Below are 20,085 nucleotides of genomic sequence, written 5' to 3' on the forward strand. Positions count from 1 at the left end.
TCTGCATATGAGGCATGTGTTATTATCTGGCTGCCAGCTCCTGTCTCGGAGACCCTCTTCCTAGGCTCGGTCTCCTCTCTGCAGCCTGGTTATTGACTCCGGGGGGCACAAACGGTACACGGGACACCTGTCACTACTGCTTCATATTTCTCCTTTAAAAAAAACAATTCTTAAGAAGCTAAAGTTTATTTACTTTTATTCATCCAAACTTTTTGCTGAGCCCACTTTTCTCGTCTCCACCTATGCAGAATACAGAATAAGTACAAGAGCTTTTGGGGGACCCCAGCAATGGATGATATGAGCCCCAGCGTTAGTAGCAGGCGATGGGCGGTGCTGTTGCTTCTGGGGATCCTGTATGTGGCCGCAGTACGGGGAGCAGTCGGGTATTACCCCAGGTTCTCACCTTTCTTTTTTCTGTGTACCCACCACGGCGCGTTGGAAGGAGATGGCGATCAGGGAGAAGTGCTGATCTCACTGCACCTTGCCGGGAACCCCAGCTACTACATACCTGGGCAGGAGTACCACGGTAAGTGGCGCAACCAGCAGAGGAGCTGCACGGTAACACAAGCTACTGTATCTGAGATTAGCAGATGTATCGGTGACAAATGGGCTATGTACTAATACGCGTAATCCAGCGGATGGCCATGTCATCGCAAAGTACAAGGGGTCATGCTGGTCGCCAGGTGCTAGGGTTGATTACATGATAGGGGTAATGTGCCCAGTCAAAGAACCCTGTAACAGAGGGTACAGCAGGCTGTATAGAAAAGTCTATTTATACTGTGAAATAAACGAAATATCAAACCCACAGACACCGTTACATTTACATGATCATTTTGCATGAATGGTCATTATAACGATCTGTAATGATCTTTTTTCTTTAGTGTTGTGATGGATTGTACCCACATGTTATACAGTAAAAAAGGCTGGCAATATCAGCAGGTTATCTCCCCTTACCGTGCTAGGTAACACGCCATAAGTTGGTGCTACTTGGAAGTTGCTGTTCATACACCTGGGCTCTTTGACACTCAGCATATCCAATTGGAAATTTTCTTTTCTTTTTTTTTTTTTCTCCTAAAGACCATTGAATTGTTCACTTGAGACATGTCTTCTTATACGACCTTAATTAGTCCTGAACAATTTTAGCTTCAAGCATTACAACTATACACTGACATCTTGTTACATTGTGTTCTTGACACTGATTATGTAATTTATTCATCACTGTTATTGCTTCAAAATGGGATGCAATGGAATGGCAGTTTGTATTGAAGTATAATGTATGTAGTGCAAAGTAATGTGTGATCTAAACTGACCACAGGTAGTCAATTTGTAAGTAGCTATTAATACTTATTATCACTTACTCAATGTATGATAACCAAAAGTACAAAACTACACTGATGAGTGTTATGCAAATATGCAGCATCTGTGTGACAGTTATACACGTTTCCATTGTGATGTTATCAGCTGCCAGTGACACTTATCATGGAATTACATTTTCAAAAAATCTCAATTAAAGTTAATTAGGTAGATTTAATATTTTGTGGTTGCATTTAGATAGAACATAATAAAATGTGAGAGGATAAAGAAAGGAATATACATATATTTGACTTCATACAATTTGTCACCAGAACATGCTCACTGCAACATGATGTGGTTTGTTCTTTTCCCTGATGTGTACCCCACATTTTAGACACCCACAGTGCGTGATACAAATTTATAAAAACGTCATTGGGTAAGTACCATACACATTTTTCCTTGAGCTGTCCAAATACATTTAAAGGACCCCTTGTTCTGTATAATACAGGATTATCATATTCACCAATGATTAACAAATGTTGTAACAAATAATTTTTATGCTTGGTATCACTCACATTTGGCCCAAGTCCTGAATGTATAGCTGATACAGTGATAGCTTATCACTGTCAGAACTAATATTACTATTACTACTACTACTGCTACCATACTAGTAAGTCACATTAGGTTAAATTTTAAGTTTTCATATTTGGTATATGTATGAGGTGACACCATTGAATCACAGTCCACTTAAGAAATAGTCGTTCTTTATAATATAGTGTCATTGCAACCCTTGTGTGTTTAATATTGAAAAAAATATATAGTACTTCTAGATTAATGGGCTTCTTCACCTTCTTAATTTGCTAGAATGCTCAGTTTGCCATTAGGCCTTTGGGACCAGCTGACCTCTAGTAACCATGGAAGATATAGTGAGATTTTTGATTTTCTTTGTCTACAAAACTGCAGTGTCTTTGTTTGGAAGAGGAGCAAAATCCATATCACAGCTGTACATGTTGTTCCAAGTAGTTTACAGTAATCTCCCCAAACAGACATTTAATATATTATTCTGTGCTATTGTTATTAGAACTGTGGGACTAATTTATTTTTATACCATGAGTGCATATTGCTTTACAGTACAGTTTCAGCACATGCAAATTCATCTGTAAGTAAAGTTGATACATGACATCTTTAAACATATTATACATACTTATTGAATGTATTGTCTTTAAATAATAAACATGCATACTATATACTTGAAAATTGACAGATGAAGTTTGAACCGTAAATCAATGAAACCGAAAATATTTAAACCTCCTAATCATGTACTCATGCATCACTATGAATATATATATATATATATATATATATATATATATATATATACATGCACACACATAGTATATTTATTTCACCTGTCGTGAATCTTATCTATTTTTCAATTTCTGTTTCTTCATTCCCTTTTTTAAATAAGGAAACATGATATATGTGTGCTGTTCAAATCATCCAATTTATAGCATGAACTTGGTAGATAATAGACAACCATTTGATAGTTACAGTAGCTAGTTGTTAACAACACAAACTGCCAAATGGTAAATCGCACACCTTTTCTGTCAGTAAAATGTACTTTTATTGCTGCAAGTTGCTTAATTGAAAAGTTGATGCAAAATAGATCTACATTATAGGCAGATTTGTTTATTTACAGTTTAGATGGAGGCCTTGTTGCTTTCACTCATTATGGAACATTTTTGTTACAAACCAACACACTACACCTACTATATGTCTGCAAGAAAAAAAAAGGCATTATCCAGTGTTATTTGTAAGAATATGCAGTATCTATTGAAACTATTTATTCAGATAGTTAAAAAAATGTAAAGTACAATTTAGTCTTGTGTAAAACTAAATGTGATTTATATTTAAACAGAATACATTTTCTAAGCGAATATATAATACTTTTACATTTATTAATGATGCTACACCTCTTTAGTATTGGGTGGGTTTTATATTTTACACAACCTGCAGGTTCCTCTCTCTGGGCCTGATTCAGTACCGATCGCAACTGCGATTACAATAGCGATTACGCACGCAGTTCAACTGCGATTGTATACTAATCCATTGCGATCACTATGTCATCGCAGCATAACATACAGACGCTAACTTTACCTTACACACATCCGTAATGTTTAGCAAGACTGCAAAACCATCGGTACAATCGAGTACCATCGCACTCTCACACACACTTGCAAAAGGTCAGACCTTACTCTGAAATTGCTAACTTCATCGCACACCTCAGGCTGCGTATGGCATTGCAGTGAATAATTTATGCACGCCCCTGCAACGGCATTCAAACGGGATGCAATCGGGAAGCCGGCTGACATTATACCGACAGCTGGCTTCCCGACTGTCATATCCCGACGAGGGTGAAATGACCAGCATCTAGATGTAGACGCCGCTCATTTTACCGGCGCCAGTAGACCAGCACCCGGCATCCCGATCAAAGGGATGCCGGTTGCCGCGAGCTGACAGCCGCTGGGGGGGAGGGTTAGGTTTAGGGCTCCCGGGGGGGACTTAGGGTTAGGCAGCAGGGAAGGGGGGGGTTAGGTTTAGGCACTTAGAGGTGGGATTAGGGTTAGGCACTTGGGGGGAGGTTAAGGTTAAGCATCCCTAAGGGAGAGTTAAGGCTAGGGGGGTAGGGTAGTTAGTACTTACCTGGGGATGATCGGGATTTCCTGCGCTGTCGGGCTGCCTCTGTTGGTCTCATGCTGCCAGGATTCGAACTGCTGGCCATGCGGCCGGCGGCATTACATACCGATTCCCATTCAAATGCACTGGCACGCCTGCGTTTCACCAAGCACCCCCCTGTTACCACCCCCCCCAGTTCGCGCACTGCGATGCATATGCAAGCGCAGAATGCAACAATCGGCCAATTGCGTGGGTACTAGCAACTGCGATCCAAGCTGAATCAGGCCCTCTGTTCCTTGTTTTTCTGATGTCCATGCAAAGGTTTGGCCAGTAATGGAAAGTCTCCACAGATAGCAATTGGCTATAGATGAACAGAGTAGCAAAATAATACATAATTTTCAATTATATTTATTTTTAAATTAAGCTTTTTAATGTTTAACTATGTGTAAACCTATAACCGTGTGTTGATCACTTTTATCATAAAGTATAGTTCAACTTTGAGAGTGCATTGTCTACGAAAAAAGATGTTTATAAAATACTACTGTTAATATATCAGTATTAATCTGAATATATATATATTTATATATATATATATATATATTATAATTAAACTTGGCAGTGGTACGTTTTGAAATACATGGCGTGCTCCTGAAAATTGGCGTGCTCCTGAAATTTCTCTGAATTTTCTTTAGAAATATATATAAATGCATATATAAATAATGCATATAACATATGTTGAAAAAATATTTATGAACACATAATCAATTTCAGCTTCAACTGTCTAAATAACGACCACAAACCTGCAATAATGCGAGATCACTATGGTCTTCATCATTATTTTCTGGTTTGATTAATTTCTACACAGACCGAAGCTTCAGGCATTGTGTCTTGTTATCTATCAGGCAGCATTACTAACCCTTTTCACATATCGTCAGAAGCTAGGATATCTGGCAGTGTTTCTAATTTACGTGATCAGTGCAATTTGGGTGTGTGGGAAGGGTTCATTACATTGTTTTACACTGAGTAAACTTAACACCTGCTTCAGAGGCTAACCAACCAGATGGAAAACTGAAAAGCCTTCTTGTAGTATTGCTTTTGGCTTTGCCAACACTGGTGATCATTATCACTTTCAGAAAATAAGGCTGAGGTCAAAGGTTACATGTAAATGTAGTTCAAAAGAGCAGCCCATATTTTAACATCTGAAAATGAGCAGGTCACCTGCTTACCAAGTTAATTCCTTACAATAAGCACATAGACATTTTGAAGATGTAGAAATTGTAAATTCCTTACTGCAGATATAGCTTTGAGATTTAGTTTAAATTAGGCTGTTTATTATTTGCATGGTATTGTATTTTGATACACTGGGTAACTGAGCAAATAGAAGTTACGCTTAATTACTTATAAACGTTATGTAGTTGCTTCCACACAGCTACAAAAACTTGCTAAATTTCATATTTTCGTTGGCCAGGGGATATCGACATTCAGAACACACACCTGGTCATTTGTAACATCTAGTTAAATCTTAGATAGGATTTTCTTTAATGCATTATTAAAGGGACATAGAGTGTGCCCTTACGGATAAGAGGACCACTCTAGGAAAAGAACAGACCATTTATTGTAATATGGGGATATTCCACTTTCAGCTGAGCTGCTTATTCTCAGCTTTAACCTAATAGCCATATAAGAGGCCTACTGGGTCTTACTTTTTCTATTATATTATATATTAATCAAATCTAACTTTGTCATCCCATAGAGGTGCATGTTGTGTTGCCATTTTAATGACACAAGCATGACACTGTATTATATTTTCAACATGTGCTTGATTAAAATGTACATACATTTATTATTTGTAACTGGGAGAGGATTCTGAGATGTGAGAGCTGTGTGAGCAAAAAGTAAAGCTCAAATGATTTTCTTACCTAGCAATGTTTCCAATCTAATGGTGATGGTTTTGCCATTAGATTCCGGGTGCGATAGTTACCAATATAACATACTTGTTTTTGTTGTAGAATATGTTTTCCCAATGTGTTGTCGTGATGTAATACACCACAGGATGAAACACTGACCCAGCAGCAGTGCTACAACTCTGCCTTCTACGCGTGCGCCCACCTGTACCCAGGGCCGTAACTAGGGTAGTGTGACCTGTAGGGCACCGCAGGGCAAGGGGTGCTGTTCAGGCCTGTCAATTTTCCTGTTTATTATCATTCTCACTAGTAGCTTCCTCTTATTTTATCTCCAGCATCCCCTGGCCTCCCCTATCTCTTCCCTGGCCCTTCCCTATGGGACCATGGCCCTTTTTCGGGTGTGTTATCACCCTATTTAAAAAATAGGGGGGGCGCCAATGCTCTTTCTGGCACAGGGCACCAATAGGTCTAGTTACGGCTCTGCCTGTACCATCCCTAATTTGTATGCTTGTTTCCTACATATTACATTGTAAGATTGTTTCTGTAGGACCATCATTATTTTATGTTATTTGTTGTAACATTATCCCTAAAACGTGTAGTGCTGAATAGATAATTAGGGGTACATTTAACATTGGTGGCATATCGCGGTGATAAAGAATGATTAGAATGGGGAAAATTATATATAACCCTTGCTGTGACAGTGGCTCTGAATGGAGCCTGTCTTATCAAAGAATTTGACAGTAGAGATGCGGTTCCCAAACTTTCTTGAATCACGGTGCCCAAGAATATCAACATTTTTTCAATGACACCCCTAGGTCAATAGTTTCTTATTGAGAAATTTGGCAAAAATTATTCAATTAAGTCAATTGTGTTTACCTGTTATTGTGGTGGTGGACAGGGTTGTGCTCTGGTTGTTCACAGATTTTATGATTGGCGGCCACCAACACTGGTTTTTCCTATCACACAGTCCATATATATTTTGACTTGGTTCTGGACCTCCAACCCGAGGGTCCCTTGCAAGTAACTGAGGCACCCGACTTGGGAACCATTTCAGTAAAGTGATAGCCATCACTATTACGTTACTTATAGGAGCACACAAGAATATATAAGTAGCGCTGATGTTTTTCAATTGCATAAATTACATAAACAAACTGTGGTATTGCAATTATGCAACTGAAAAACATCAGCGCTACTTATATATTCTTGTGTGCTCCTATATGTATTTGAGGGAGTGACTATCCCAATTTTTAGTAGCTGCTAGTAAAAACAACTCATTTAGTGCCTGTATATACCCACCTGAGTATTCTCCCAACCACTATCACGTTACTGATTAGGACACTGCACATGCGAGACCATCCAACATGAGCATAAGAAAAACGTGTTTGACAGAACAAGATGTGCGTGCAGGTTGTCGGGGAGTGATTTAGGATGTCTATCTGCTGATGTTTTCCCCATATGGACAGGGCAGTTAACGCCATCTGAAGACGGCCTTCAATTACATGTCCAGACTCTTGAAAGTTTTTTTTGAGCTTGGTAAATTGTGCTAGATCATAGTCAGCCTTTAGTAAATTGCAGAGATACTTAAACTATGCCAAAGCTGTTGTGTCTGCATGGTCTTATCTTTAATATATAGGAGTCTAATTAAAAACGTGGACTGTAGTATTAATATATCTTTATACCTTTAATATACCTTATTTTAGCGGTTTGTATTTATATAAAAACATATGCCGGGATAGTTCATGTAACGAGTAATGCCATCCTGAGATGGTTTTATAATTTCATCTATAACTGTTGAGCTTACCACAGTATATTGAATTGTCGGCTGGTCGCTTTCCTCATACTTGTGTATAGGGAAGCTAATTTGACAAAATTTGTTAGACCGCAGAGGAAATCTTAGATTTTCCTGCGGTATCCCTCTACATGAACAGCCAGAAACTGCAAGAAAGCCTTTTATCACCGATAAGGGGTTTTTAGCTTTTTAGATTGAACCCTATTACATACAACCCTAAAATTCAGGATGCAATCAATTCTGATCTTGCCAGAAACTATAAAAGAGACCATTTAGGAAGCATAATTTGGCTAGGCACCTTAGTTGTGGCCTATTTAAATGGCTCCTGCACACTCCCTTTTTGCCTGGACTTCATCTAACCCACAGGTTCTCAAACTCGGTACTCCGGACCCCAAACAGTGCATGTTTTCCAGGCCTCCTACCAGAATCATAAGTGAGATAATTATCTCCACCTATGGATCTTTTAAAATCTGTCAGTTAGTAATGAGTACACCTGTGCACCTGTTGGGTGACCTGGAAAACGTAACCTATTTACCTATTAACTGAGTTTGAGACCCACTGATCTAAACTCCATGGTCAGCGGATCTATGGCTTCCAGCTCCTGCATATCTTTGAGCTCCAGTGTTCCTGCGTCTCCTTCTGGTATCCTCCTGGGAGACTCTCTGAATCTTTTGTGCATTATTTGATATCTGGCTTTCCAGCGCTTCTTACATTTGTGTCTCCTCCTGGAAACTAGTGTCTGGGCTGCAGCAGATTCTCCTGTGCAGAGTCTCACACTGCTCCAGCAGACTTGCAACATCTTGAGTGCACATTGTCACGGTCTGGTTATTTTATAGATCCGGCTCGTAACTCTTAGGTCTGACTGACGTGCATAGGAAACGAGTTGGCTTGATGAAACTCTGGCTCGTGGGTATGAATAAGAGTTTAGGTACACTAGTGACAGTGTAGGAACCACAGACATGTGATATGCATGGATACTGGACTTGAACCGGGGTGAACAGACCAAGTTCACTGGGTAACCCCTCGTTTAATGACCTGTGAAGGCCAGTAAGACCAGGAATATACTCCAGCGACAAGGGTGACCCCCGAAATTCAGAATAGTATAGTACTGGTAGATAATAACTCATAACTCAAGCCAGGAATCAGAGTCTTATGTAGTCAGAGTACAACTTGCGGAAGCTTTAACTCTGATAGAGCTCTGACGCAAGACCTGGAACTGGAACTAGTGAGGAACTCAGACACTGCACCCTTCTCTGTACCAGCCCAAGACAATAGCACACAGTGCAGGGAAGCCAATACAAGTCAGCACAATAGTATAACCCTTCCTTGCCTACCCTCCCGTTTCGGCCGAGAGCCTCCCGAAAATCGGGTGCTGATCCCGGCCCCCCCGGAAAGGCAGGGATCACGGGCCGCCTCCGTGGTTATGTGAAACCCCCGCAGCTGGGGAGGCCAATGACGCGTTTCATGCTGCCGGTAATCTCGGCATTGTGTACCGGGGGCAGGGCCAAAATTATGTGAACGTGTGGCCATGCCCCTGCTCCACTCACAAAACTGTCCAGCCACACCCCCTTTGCCAGCCACGCCCCCTGTAATGCAGATCTGGCTGCTCTCTCCCGGAAGGGGCAGCCAGAATGTTGGCTACGCTGGTATTACCTGATAACATGGAGAACCGCTGAGCATAGAGTATACCAGCATAAGTAACTTGCATGCACTGTCCCAGCGGTATGATGGAATGAGGCTGCGGCTGAACTCGCCGGCTTAGCACTGATGATGAAAGTAATATACTTCCTGGCTGAGATGAAGTGGAAGTGCAGGTCCATATGCAGCGTGGATGCTGCAGCGCTGACAGGTAATGGAACACAGCGGCAGATGGAACACAGGTCTGTATGCAGTGTGGATGCTGCAGCACTGGGGTAATGGAACACAGTTGCAGATGGAAGACAGATCTGTATGCAGCGTTCAAGCTGCGATGCCGACAGGTGAACAAAACTCAGCGTAGATGGTAAATAGGGCAAACCCTCAAAGTAGCAGATGAAGTCATAGAGGACACAAACACAGGATACAGGAGTAAGTCTGGAGCCTTGAATTATCCGGGGTAGGAACACATTGTTCAGGCAATGTGTTGCACACAGGAACTGGTTTAAATAGGAGGTGGTCAATAACCATTGGTCTAGCTGACCAGGTGACCACACAGGTGTATTAGTTAATTACAAGGAGGCGTTCCTGGGATGTCTTAAGCGGCTCATACACAATGCGATTTTTTGCACAATATGGCCGATTTAGATCAATCGTAACGACCAATCGTGTACATCGTGGGCTGCATTTGTACGATGACGATGCGCGTCCCTGCCGTCATAAATCTGCATTGTAGATTTTATAGGAAAACAGTAAGATTACGACCTAATGTGTATTATGTGACACACATCGTATGCTGTTTTGCTTGATTTACGATCCGATGTACGAGGTATTGCAAAATCCCTGGCCAGTCCCCATCTCCATTTTGTGAGAAACGACGCAACGGAGAAGAGACAGCAGCATCGTGTACATCGTCTGTGAGCAGTAGCAAGTGAGTATATGTACTATACAACCTCATTCTACACCCTGTTACCACTATGCCACCAATGCTTATTCCCCTGGCACACCATTGTTTATACCACTGTGCACCAATGCTTATTCCCCGGGCACATCATTGTTTAGACCACTGTGCCACCAGTGCTTATTCCCCTGGCACATCATTGTTTAGACTACTGTGCCACCAGTGCTTATTCCCCTGGCACATCATTGTTTAGACCACTGTGCCACCAATGCTTATTCCCCTGGCACATCATTGTTTACACCTCTGTGCCACCAATGCTTATTCCCCTGGCACATCATTGTTTAGACCACTGTGCCACCGATGCTTATTCCCCTGGCACATCATTGTTTAGACCACTGTGCCACCAGTGCTTATTCCCCTGGCACATCATTGTTTAGACCACTGTGCCACCGATGCTTATTCCCCTGGCACATCATTGTTTAGACCACTGTGCCACCAGTGCTTATTCCCCTGGCACATCATTGTTTAGACCACTGTGCCACCAATGCTTATTCCCCATGTTTAGATATATGGTCCCTCATTGGTGCAGATTAATGTACTCAGATAACTTTCTGAATTTGTTTTTGTATTTTTATTAAAAACATCTTAAATTTAAAATTAACTCAACTGTATCAACATTAAAAAAACGAAATGTGATAAACATTTAAAAACAAACTGTGTTAAACCATAACATTTTTGAATATTCCAATAGCAAACATATATATTAAAGCAGTTTTTTTTTAAATTTCTGCAGAAATGACAAGCGTAAGGGAGCACCAGCTCATTACAGGGTTCCTGGAGCTGTATATGTCCCATGAGTGCCTTTGGCACGTGAAAACAAGGGACTACAGTAACAAACACAAAAAGGAAGCTGCAATAGACGACATGGTGACCTTCAGCCTCAGATACCATGATGAGGCAACCCCCAAGTGGGTGAAACAGCAGATCCAGAACCTGAGGACCGTTTATGTGAAGGAGAGGAGGAAGGAAAGCAAGTCACGGGCATCTGGAGCGAGGGTAGATGACCTCTACAATAGCACCCTATGGTACTATCATCTTCTGGAGTTTCTCCATGAAGTAGAGACCCAGCGAACCTCTAGAAGTTTATTAGCGGACACGGGGCCTGATTCAGAGCCGCTCGCAAAAAGCGAGCAGTTGCTCTGAATCAGGGCGTGTGTTTTTTGTTTTTGTTGCGGCCTCTTGGCCGCTCGCATAGCTGTGGGTTACCACCCACAACTTATGCGAGCGGCCATGATGATAGTCGCGATGGTCAAGACCATCCCGACCATCGGGTTTGCGACGAGACCCTTGTGGTAGGGTCTCGTTGCCGCAAGCCCCAGTGGACTTCCTGCACTATTAGAGCAGGAAGTCCACCTACTGACATCACTAGTGATGTCAGTAGGGCCGCCTTTAAACGGAGGCGTTCCTGCAGGAACGCCTCAGTTTGCTCAGCCAACCCCCTGCCCCGCCTTCCAAACGGGGCAGCTGTCAATCAACATCAATCACTCTGGGGCTTGCGCACGCCGCGTGTGCACACTGGGCCACCATTGACCTGCTTGCGAGCGCATAGCGCTTGCGAGCGGGTCTGAATCAGGCCCACGGTTCCCGAGGAGGAGTCTTTTGAGAACCCTGGGAGTGAGCCACCATCCTCTATGGATCTTGTACGTAATTAATGTCTTTGTAAAGGTCATTAGCAGATACTGGGCCTGATTCAGAGTTGGGAATAGAGAGAGATATATATCTCTCTCAATTGATCATCTTGGTGAAACCATGCTGCACTGTAGGTGGGGCAGATTTAAAATGTACAGAGAGATTTAGATTTGAGAGGGAGGTGTCCAAACTGACATCTAAAGTGCAGTGTAATAATAAAGCTGTACAGTATTTGTAGGCTACATACAAAAGTAGCCAGTATTTACACTACATGCAAAAAAAAAAAAAAATGTATTTACACCCCTTGCATTGCAACATGGTTTGCCCAGGTACACAGTTAAGTGTTATTTCTCTCTCTACTCCCAACTCTGAATCAGGCCCACTATCCTCCTGCCATGGTACTTCATCTACTTTATCAAAGCCTTCCAGCTATCATTCTAACTCCCTGCTACTTGCTCCCTCCTCCCCATCTACCCTATCTGTGTCACCCCTGTTTGTCTTCCCCTCTCTTAAAGAATGTAAGCTCTGACGAGCAGGGTCCTCTACCCTCTTGTGCTTCTCCCTACTTTAGTTTCATCTACTTCTTACTCACCACTAGGGCACCTAACACTTGGTTGCTTATGCTCTGTTGCTTATCTGGGTGTTATGGTCGCTAATGTAGCAATATATATTATCCATGTCCGGGTCCTGTAGTGTATTGTTCTGTAAGTCGCTTGTCTACAACTTGTTAATGTACTTTGTAAGGCGCTGTGGGACATTTATGGCGCCATATAAATAAATGATAATAATAATAATGTTACTGTCCCCACTCCATTAAAGTAGGCCAGGTATTGCTCCCTGACCTGTTTTGCCCGCGCACTTGCTAGTGTCTCCCTCACTGTGGGTGTGGTGATAGAGGGCATTTGGACACCATCGTGTGGTTGCTCCTGGTTGTCGATGTTCATCCCCATTATCTGCTGTTGTATCGAACTTCTTTTCCGCATGAAATTGTGCAGAACACAACAGGCCAAGACCACTGAATCTATTTTGTCCACACAAAGGTTTATAGCCGTATGGAATATCCGGAACCGACTGCACATAATTCTAAACGCAATTTCAACTAGGCATCGGGTCCTGGATAGCCGATAATTGAAAATGCGTTTCTCTTTGGTCAGTCCCCTTTGTCTATACGACTTCAATAAATGCTCATGTAGAGCAAATGCCTTGTCTGCCACAAACACATAGTTCAGGCCGTGCTTCATCACTGCTGTTGATAGCAATTTTAGGCGTTTGGTGGAGAGTCTGTCATAAAATTCTGTTTGCTTGAAGGATCCACCATCGGAAGCACGGACATTTTTCCCCACATCAACATAAATAAATTCATAGTTCACATTTACTACCGCCATCAGCACAATACTGTGAAAGCCCTGTGGGCAGGCGGGGTAATGCGTATGTGTTTCCCATCAATGGCTCCTAATTCCATCGGCTTTCAAAATCATCACCAATGGTCTTCCAGTCCTCCACCGTTGTTGGAAACTAGAATAAAGCAAAAATAAAAATTATAATTTACAGTATATTAACATTAATATTTTCACTCTCCTCATACAGTCTGTTACGCCTGATTTGGAGCAGAGTAATAGCCCATAGTTATCGCAGCCTCCTGAAAGTGGAGCAGAAGTGCCTGAGCCTCCACGACGTGCACGAAGACCGCCACACAGAAACCAGCCCACCCTGATCCACTCTCGCAGCAGGTTAAACAAGCCCTCGCTAAACCACCCGATCAGTATGACAGCCTGGGATCCCATGTTGTGAGCAGTGTCAGAGTCAAGGAGGAAGAACAGCAACTCCATGCAGAACAGATCAAATACGATGTGATTATGCAGGGTAAAATTAAACAGCTGGCAAGCACATCAAGGGTGACCAAAGAGCCTCTACTCCTGTCCATACGGCCCATGGGTATACGGCATCCCATTCATACCCACCCCCAACCCATACTTGCCTACCCTCCCGATTTGGTCGGGAGCCTCCCGAAAATTGGGTGCCACTCCCGACCTCCTGGGAAAGCAGGCAATTCTCCCGGCTGCCGCTCACCCCTCCTATCCCCCCCGCTATAACCCCTGTAACCCCCGCAGCGGGGGGGGGGCGGTGACGCGATTCACGTCATTTTGGCTCCGCCCCCTGCTGCGCAATGCCTATTTTATCGGCATTGTGTAGCGGGGCGGGGCCAAACTGCCGCGATCGCGTGACTCCGCCCCTGTCACGCCCACAAGTGACATCACCCGACCGGCCACTCTCCCTTGTCTCGGCCACACCCACCCCGTCCTGCCGATCTGGCTGCTCCCTCCCGGAAGGAGCAGCCAGAATGTCGGCAGGTATGCCCCAACCTACCAGGCCACAGGATGAATGGGGCCAAACCCATCCCACCCCACTCCTCCTGCCACTTACATTACTCCTGATACACCCTACCCCTCCACATCCTCCTCTTCTGAGGTTCTATACCGAGCCATGTTGCCCGAGGATGATGAGTCTCCCCAATTTGTTCATTTTTAAACTTACCATTAATATTACAGTATCAGCCAGTTTTTTCTCTCCCAATACCTGCTTCATGGTATGCGGTGCGGATGATGCGGTTTGGATAGGGTGACTAAGCGCATGGCGCAATGACAGATTGTTTTTTGCTGAGGCCTCAATCTGCACTTGCGCCATGTGCTTCTTGCCCTGTTCAATCCGTTTTCTGACACACCATATACCATGCAGCCGGCTATCTATTGGGCGACAAAAAACTGGTTGATAGACCAGTTTTTATAATATACAAATCATGTTGATTTTGTAAACCACTAAAAAACACTCAGGTTAGTTATGCTTATAAGTTTCAAGATTTACAAAGTTAAATACAGCCATGTTGGTTGTTACATTTAAAAAATGTGCAAAAAAAAAAAAAAAAAAAATTTTATAGCAAAAAAAAAATTTTTGTATTTTTACTCACCTTGAAGTAGTGGAACTTCAGCACTTTCACAATGCCATCACAGGTGTCTGGGATGATGCCTCCCAACGCCTGGGGGGAAATGAGGGTCCCAAACTTCACAAACAACCTCCCTGTAGCCAGGTACCTCAGCGTCGCAATGAGCCTCTCCTCAGCCGGAATGGCCCTCCTCATGCTGGTGTCCTGCTCTGGATATAGGGAGTCACCAGACGCAGCAACTCCTGGAAGGTGGCGTCATCCATACCCAGGTAGTTGCGATAATCGTCCGGGTTGCTCTCCCTAATCTCCATCAGCAGGGGCATATGGGAGCGAGTCTCCCTCCTCAACAGCCACTCCTTCGTCCTGCAGGACCTCATCCTCCTCCTCTCCTCAGCTGCTCCTGCAGTCATGAAGTTACACCTGTGCTTTAACCCTCACTCTACAAGAAGACCTGCAGCATTTCCTGTGCAAAATCTCTCACAATGCCCCAGCAGTCCTACAGCATCATCTGTATATTAATTCTCTCTCTGCTCTAAAGTGCATCTCCTATACCAGTTTACCCTCTATTACTAGACGGTAACATCTATTACTAGTTTGCAATTTATACTCACCAATCTCATTCTGAGCTAGTCTGTGGGACCGTGACCTGTGAGCTCTCTGCAGTTAAGTCCATTCCGCATTGCAATCGTTCTTGGTGATCACCAGGGGGCTCATCAGAGTCTGCAACTGCAGACTAACAGTGTAAAATCATGATAAATTGGGACAAGAGTTTTGTAGAAGTCCCAGTGTCGTACTACACTATGATTCAAAAGTGTTTCTTATGTCTGGCTAAGTGCAGCTACGCTATTAAAAAATATTTTTATTATCAATTATTTATTAGACACAAAGTGTCCACAGCACCGTTCAAGGGAAGCCAACACCGGGGTCAATCCAATTCCACGTCTGCAACGCACAGCATCTCGCACACCTCACGGCCCACTTTGAGCCCGAATTTGTATAATTTATTTCGGAGCCCTATGGGGCTGCAAGCACTTTTATGAGAATTGTCGTAATAACTCACACCCGCGAGTACATTGCATGGAATTGGATTGACCCCACTGTATGAGATGAATAACAGTGTTACGCGTAGATGAACTGGCAGAATGTTAGTGACTGGGAGGCCAGAGAGGAGAGGACGAATTACAGTAGTCTAGATGGAAGATAATGAGTGCATGGATCGATGAGAGTTTGTGTGGCCTCAAGGGAATAATGTCCTTTTCCTTTTAGTTCAGGTGTTTCTAGATCTATGACATTTACCACCAACAGTACAAATATCTTTATTTGATCACCCTGAAAAACAAGGGACATCATGAAAGTAATTTCCTACCAACAGCTGGACAGCTGGTTCACTTTTTCTGTGCACCTTGTGAGCACGTAACAGCTGTTAATAGGAAATTATTGTACTAATTATTTTTTTTAAAGAGAATCATTTACTACAAGTAATGAGGGCTGTGGAATCTCCTTCTTGTGCCCTTTATAATAATGACAATGTTGATGACAAGACATTTGACCATTACAGTTGAATTAACAGCAAGGGACTGTAGTGTGATAATAATCATTCATACAATCTATATAAGTGTGGAAACTTATGTCAGTGATTCACTTCTCAGGGATCTATTCATCATCCAAACGGACCCCGATAATTAACATCCTAACTCGCTGGAGCAATTAATCATTGCTCCGGCGTGACGTGATATCAGCTGCCCCCGCGAGCGGCTTCACTGTTACTTTTCAGAGCAGTGCATCCTACAGGTCACGCATGCGCACAAGAGCCCCGAGGAGCGGGTTGCGATGCAGGAGCATACGCCATATGAAGGTGGCAAATGCTCCCGCAGTGAAGCTCCAAAAATATAATATTTTCGGAGCTTGATGAATACTGTCCCCGTACTAGTGTATGGGGACAGCGAGATGATGAATAGGCCCCTTAACATTTTCACCTACTTTTGTATAAATGAAGTGTCAGAGCCATTCATCAAGTTCCGAAAAGTCACTTGATGGTGTTACTGAACGACATCCCGAGATGGTGTACAGCCCCCAATAATCTTCAAATGCTGCTGGTTACGCATACCGGCGGGGAAGGGGGGTGATGGTTACACACAGTGGCAGTGGCTACCACGCAGGTGTGGGGGACACTGGCGGTGAGGGAGAGGGAGCGGGCCGTTGTTACACACAGCGGCGAGGGGGCGGATTTTGCGCAGCAGCGGGGAGGCGACTACAATTCTGAGCAAGGTTTGGTTGTGTGTGTCTGTTGTTACAGGTTGCGGCGGGGGGTGGGAGACAGGCGAAGTGTGAGGAAATCCTTATGGAGACCTCATTTAACTTTGCACTATACTTCACCAGAGAGGAATGTTGCATGTTTGTTTAATATATCATACTGACATCTGAGATTCCTTTTCCGGGAGAAGCCCAGGGAGGAGAAGCAGGTGGGCGGTGTTGGGGGTGGGGCTGGAAGGGTTGCATCATTAAGCCCCAACACTCGTGGGAATTAACATATTTAACTAGGGGCAGGGCTAAATGGCGCGATTATCATTATCATAGAATCCGCTGCAAACACACGGACCCGCAGATCCCCGGGAATATTCTCTCTACTTCACTTGGAAGTGGGCTGAGTGCAGAAGAAGTGCCTACACATCCGGGAGTGCGGGGGGTTACCGAAAAATTGTGAGCCTCCCGCAGGTCCCAGGGGGAAAGCAAGTATGTAATACATAGCACTAAAATAAAATATTTAATTTGTATAAGTGTATAAGCTCTGCCTTATTTCTTTTTTTTAAACAACCCTCTGATTTCTTCAGTGATTGTGACATTTTGCAGTTAAAGGGGCCTAATCATTAACACATAAAATTCTCTGGAGGTAATTAAGTTTAGAACTCGCATAGAGGGCCTAATTCAGACCCACTCGCGAGCGCTGAGCGCTCGCAAGCGGGTCGATGTTGGCCCAGTGCGCATGCGCATGACGGACCCAGCTCCATTGTGCGCATGCGCAAGAGCCGGATAGCGACGGCCAAGCCGTCGCTATGGGTCTCGTACCAATGGGGGCGTGCTGTCGATGGTGAGTGACAGCACGCCCCATTTGGTGGGGGCGTGCCGGGGGCATGGCTGCCCAGACGGAGGCGTTCCCATGGGAACGCCTACCGTCTGGGGCCAGCCCCACTGACATCACAAGTGATGTCAGTGGGAGTGCCTTCGGCTCTGATAGAGCCGAAAGCACTCCAGGGCTTGCGGCAACGAGACCCTGCCACAAGGGTCTCGTCGGAAGCCCGATGGTCGCGATGGTCTTGACCATCACGACCATATTTTTGGCCGCTCGCTATAGCTGTGAGTGGTCACCCACAGCTATGCGAGCGGCCAGGAGGCCGCTCTAAAATTAAAAAGGACAGCCCTGATTCAGAGCGAGCCCTCTGTCAGAGCATCCGGCTCTGAATCAGGGCCAGAGTTCTACCTAATTACCAGAGGAATTCATCATTCCTCCTCCCCATAAGTATCACTCTTCCCTGCCTGCTCTAAGTTACAGCAGCCGTAATCGGTGCTGCGCATGCGCAGTTACATCCGTAAAAGCAGCGCATGTGCAGCACTGCCTACAGCTGCGGTAATTCTTTCCTCCCCAACCTCCCCCCCTCCCCGCTCCGCTCACCTCTCTCCTGTCCTCCACTTACCTGGCCGCTGCAGCCGCCTCCGGCTCTGTCTGCTGTGCTGACACTGTGTTCTCTCAGCAGAGCACAGTAAAGTTTAGAAAGAAAAAATATTTATTTTTTTGTTCTAAACTTTACTGTGTTCTGCCGGGAGAACACAGTGTTAGCACAGCAGACGGAGCCTGAGAAGCGACCAGAGTGACGGAGGGAGCCGGCAGAGGACCTGCCAAGCTGACAGCAGGTAAGTGTAACCCGCTGTACTCCACCTGACAGTGGTGTATAGTAACACCATCAAATTTCGAAAATACATAATTTTCGGAATTTGATTAATAGACTAATTTCCATATCCCCATACTAATGTATGGGGAGTGTGGAAATTAACGTTGGCGGACTTAACCAGGAGATATCAGTGATATCTCCTGTGTTAAGTGTCTTCATGAATACTAAAATAACGGTAATTAAGGAAAATGTCCTTAAAAACGTTATTTTAGTGTTGATGAATAGGTCCCATATAATTATTGAGTTTCTCAATTTTTCCCTCTCTCATTTATCATAGTTAGTTCTAGTCCATGAAATCTAGTAGTTGGGCACCTGAAGCTATTTAAAACTGGCTAATTCACCTCACATCACATGTTGACATTAAGGGGTCTATTTACTAAGCAGTGTTAGGAGACTGAGTGAAAAGTGATAAGAAAGTGATAAGGTGCCAGCCAATCAGCTCCCAACTGTCATCTCACTGTGTTTGAAAAATGACAGTTGGGAACTGATTGGCTGGCACCTTATCACTTTCTTATCACTTTTCACTCTGTCTCCTAACACTGCTTAGTAAATAGACCCCTATGACAGTTGGCAGCCATAATCATCAGTATTGGGCGCAAGTTTTTAGTAGCACAACCTTGTAGACTGACATAGCAGGTTGACTGCAGCTAATCATAGGCAGAAGCGAACAGGAATTTGAAGTGACATTAAGGGGAAACACAATTAAAAATTATAATGATCAGCCGAACTGACATTAGATCTAGGCTAGAGGCTTGGTTTTTACAGATATGACATGAATGAAATGACAAGGGCTGATCTTAATGTTCAAACAACTTGGCCTCAGGCATATATCTATATAACTACACACACACACACATATATATATATATATATATTATATATATATATATATATATATATATATATATATATATTTACATGTAATTCATTTTAAACAATAGATACCTATGTTCTAATTTTAAGACAATTTCAAATGTAAATCCATTTTACTCATTAATATGGCATACGTGCCTGCTCTCCCTGAACTTATTGGAGGCTCACGAATGTCCCACAGTTCTCCCCGGAGAGTAGACGAGCCTCTTGGATCCAGATTGGCAGAGAATGGCATCATCATAGCATTGTGTGAAGGGGGCATTACCTTGATGACACAAATATTGTTGCCTTCCTCTACATACACAAAAACATACACACGCTTGCACTATAAAGACCAGAATAGTACAACCTATGACTTCCCCTTTAACCCTTTGCTGATTTTACAGGGTTCTCTCAGTGTGCAGGTTCCAGTATTTTGGGGTTCGTAATTGTCACAT

The 20,085-nt window shown here is 43.5% G+C and overlaps 1 protein-coding gene across 1 annotated transcript in view; it reads left to right on the plus strand.

Annotated features, from left to right (window-relative positions):
- The first annotated feature begins 288 nt into the window (after positions 1 to 288).
- The window catches only part of RELN (reelin), a 640,798-nt gene continuing 621,001 nt past the window's right edge, over positions 289 to 20,085 (plus strand). The window contains exon 1 of the mRNA XM_088480241.1: positions 289 to 526. Within this exon, the coding sequence (XP_088336367.1) occupies positions 289 to 526 (238 nt within the window). The remainder of the gene's footprint in view (positions 527 to 20,085) is intronic.

The sequence above is a fragment of the Taudactylus pleione genome, unplaced genomic scaffold, assembly GCF_031769625.1.
Source record: "Taudactylus pleione unplaced genomic scaffold, aTauple2 ptg000251l, whole genome shotgun sequence".
NCBI classification, from domain to species: Eukaryota; Metazoa; Chordata; class Amphibia; order Anura; family Myobatrachidae; genus Taudactylus; species Taudactylus pleione.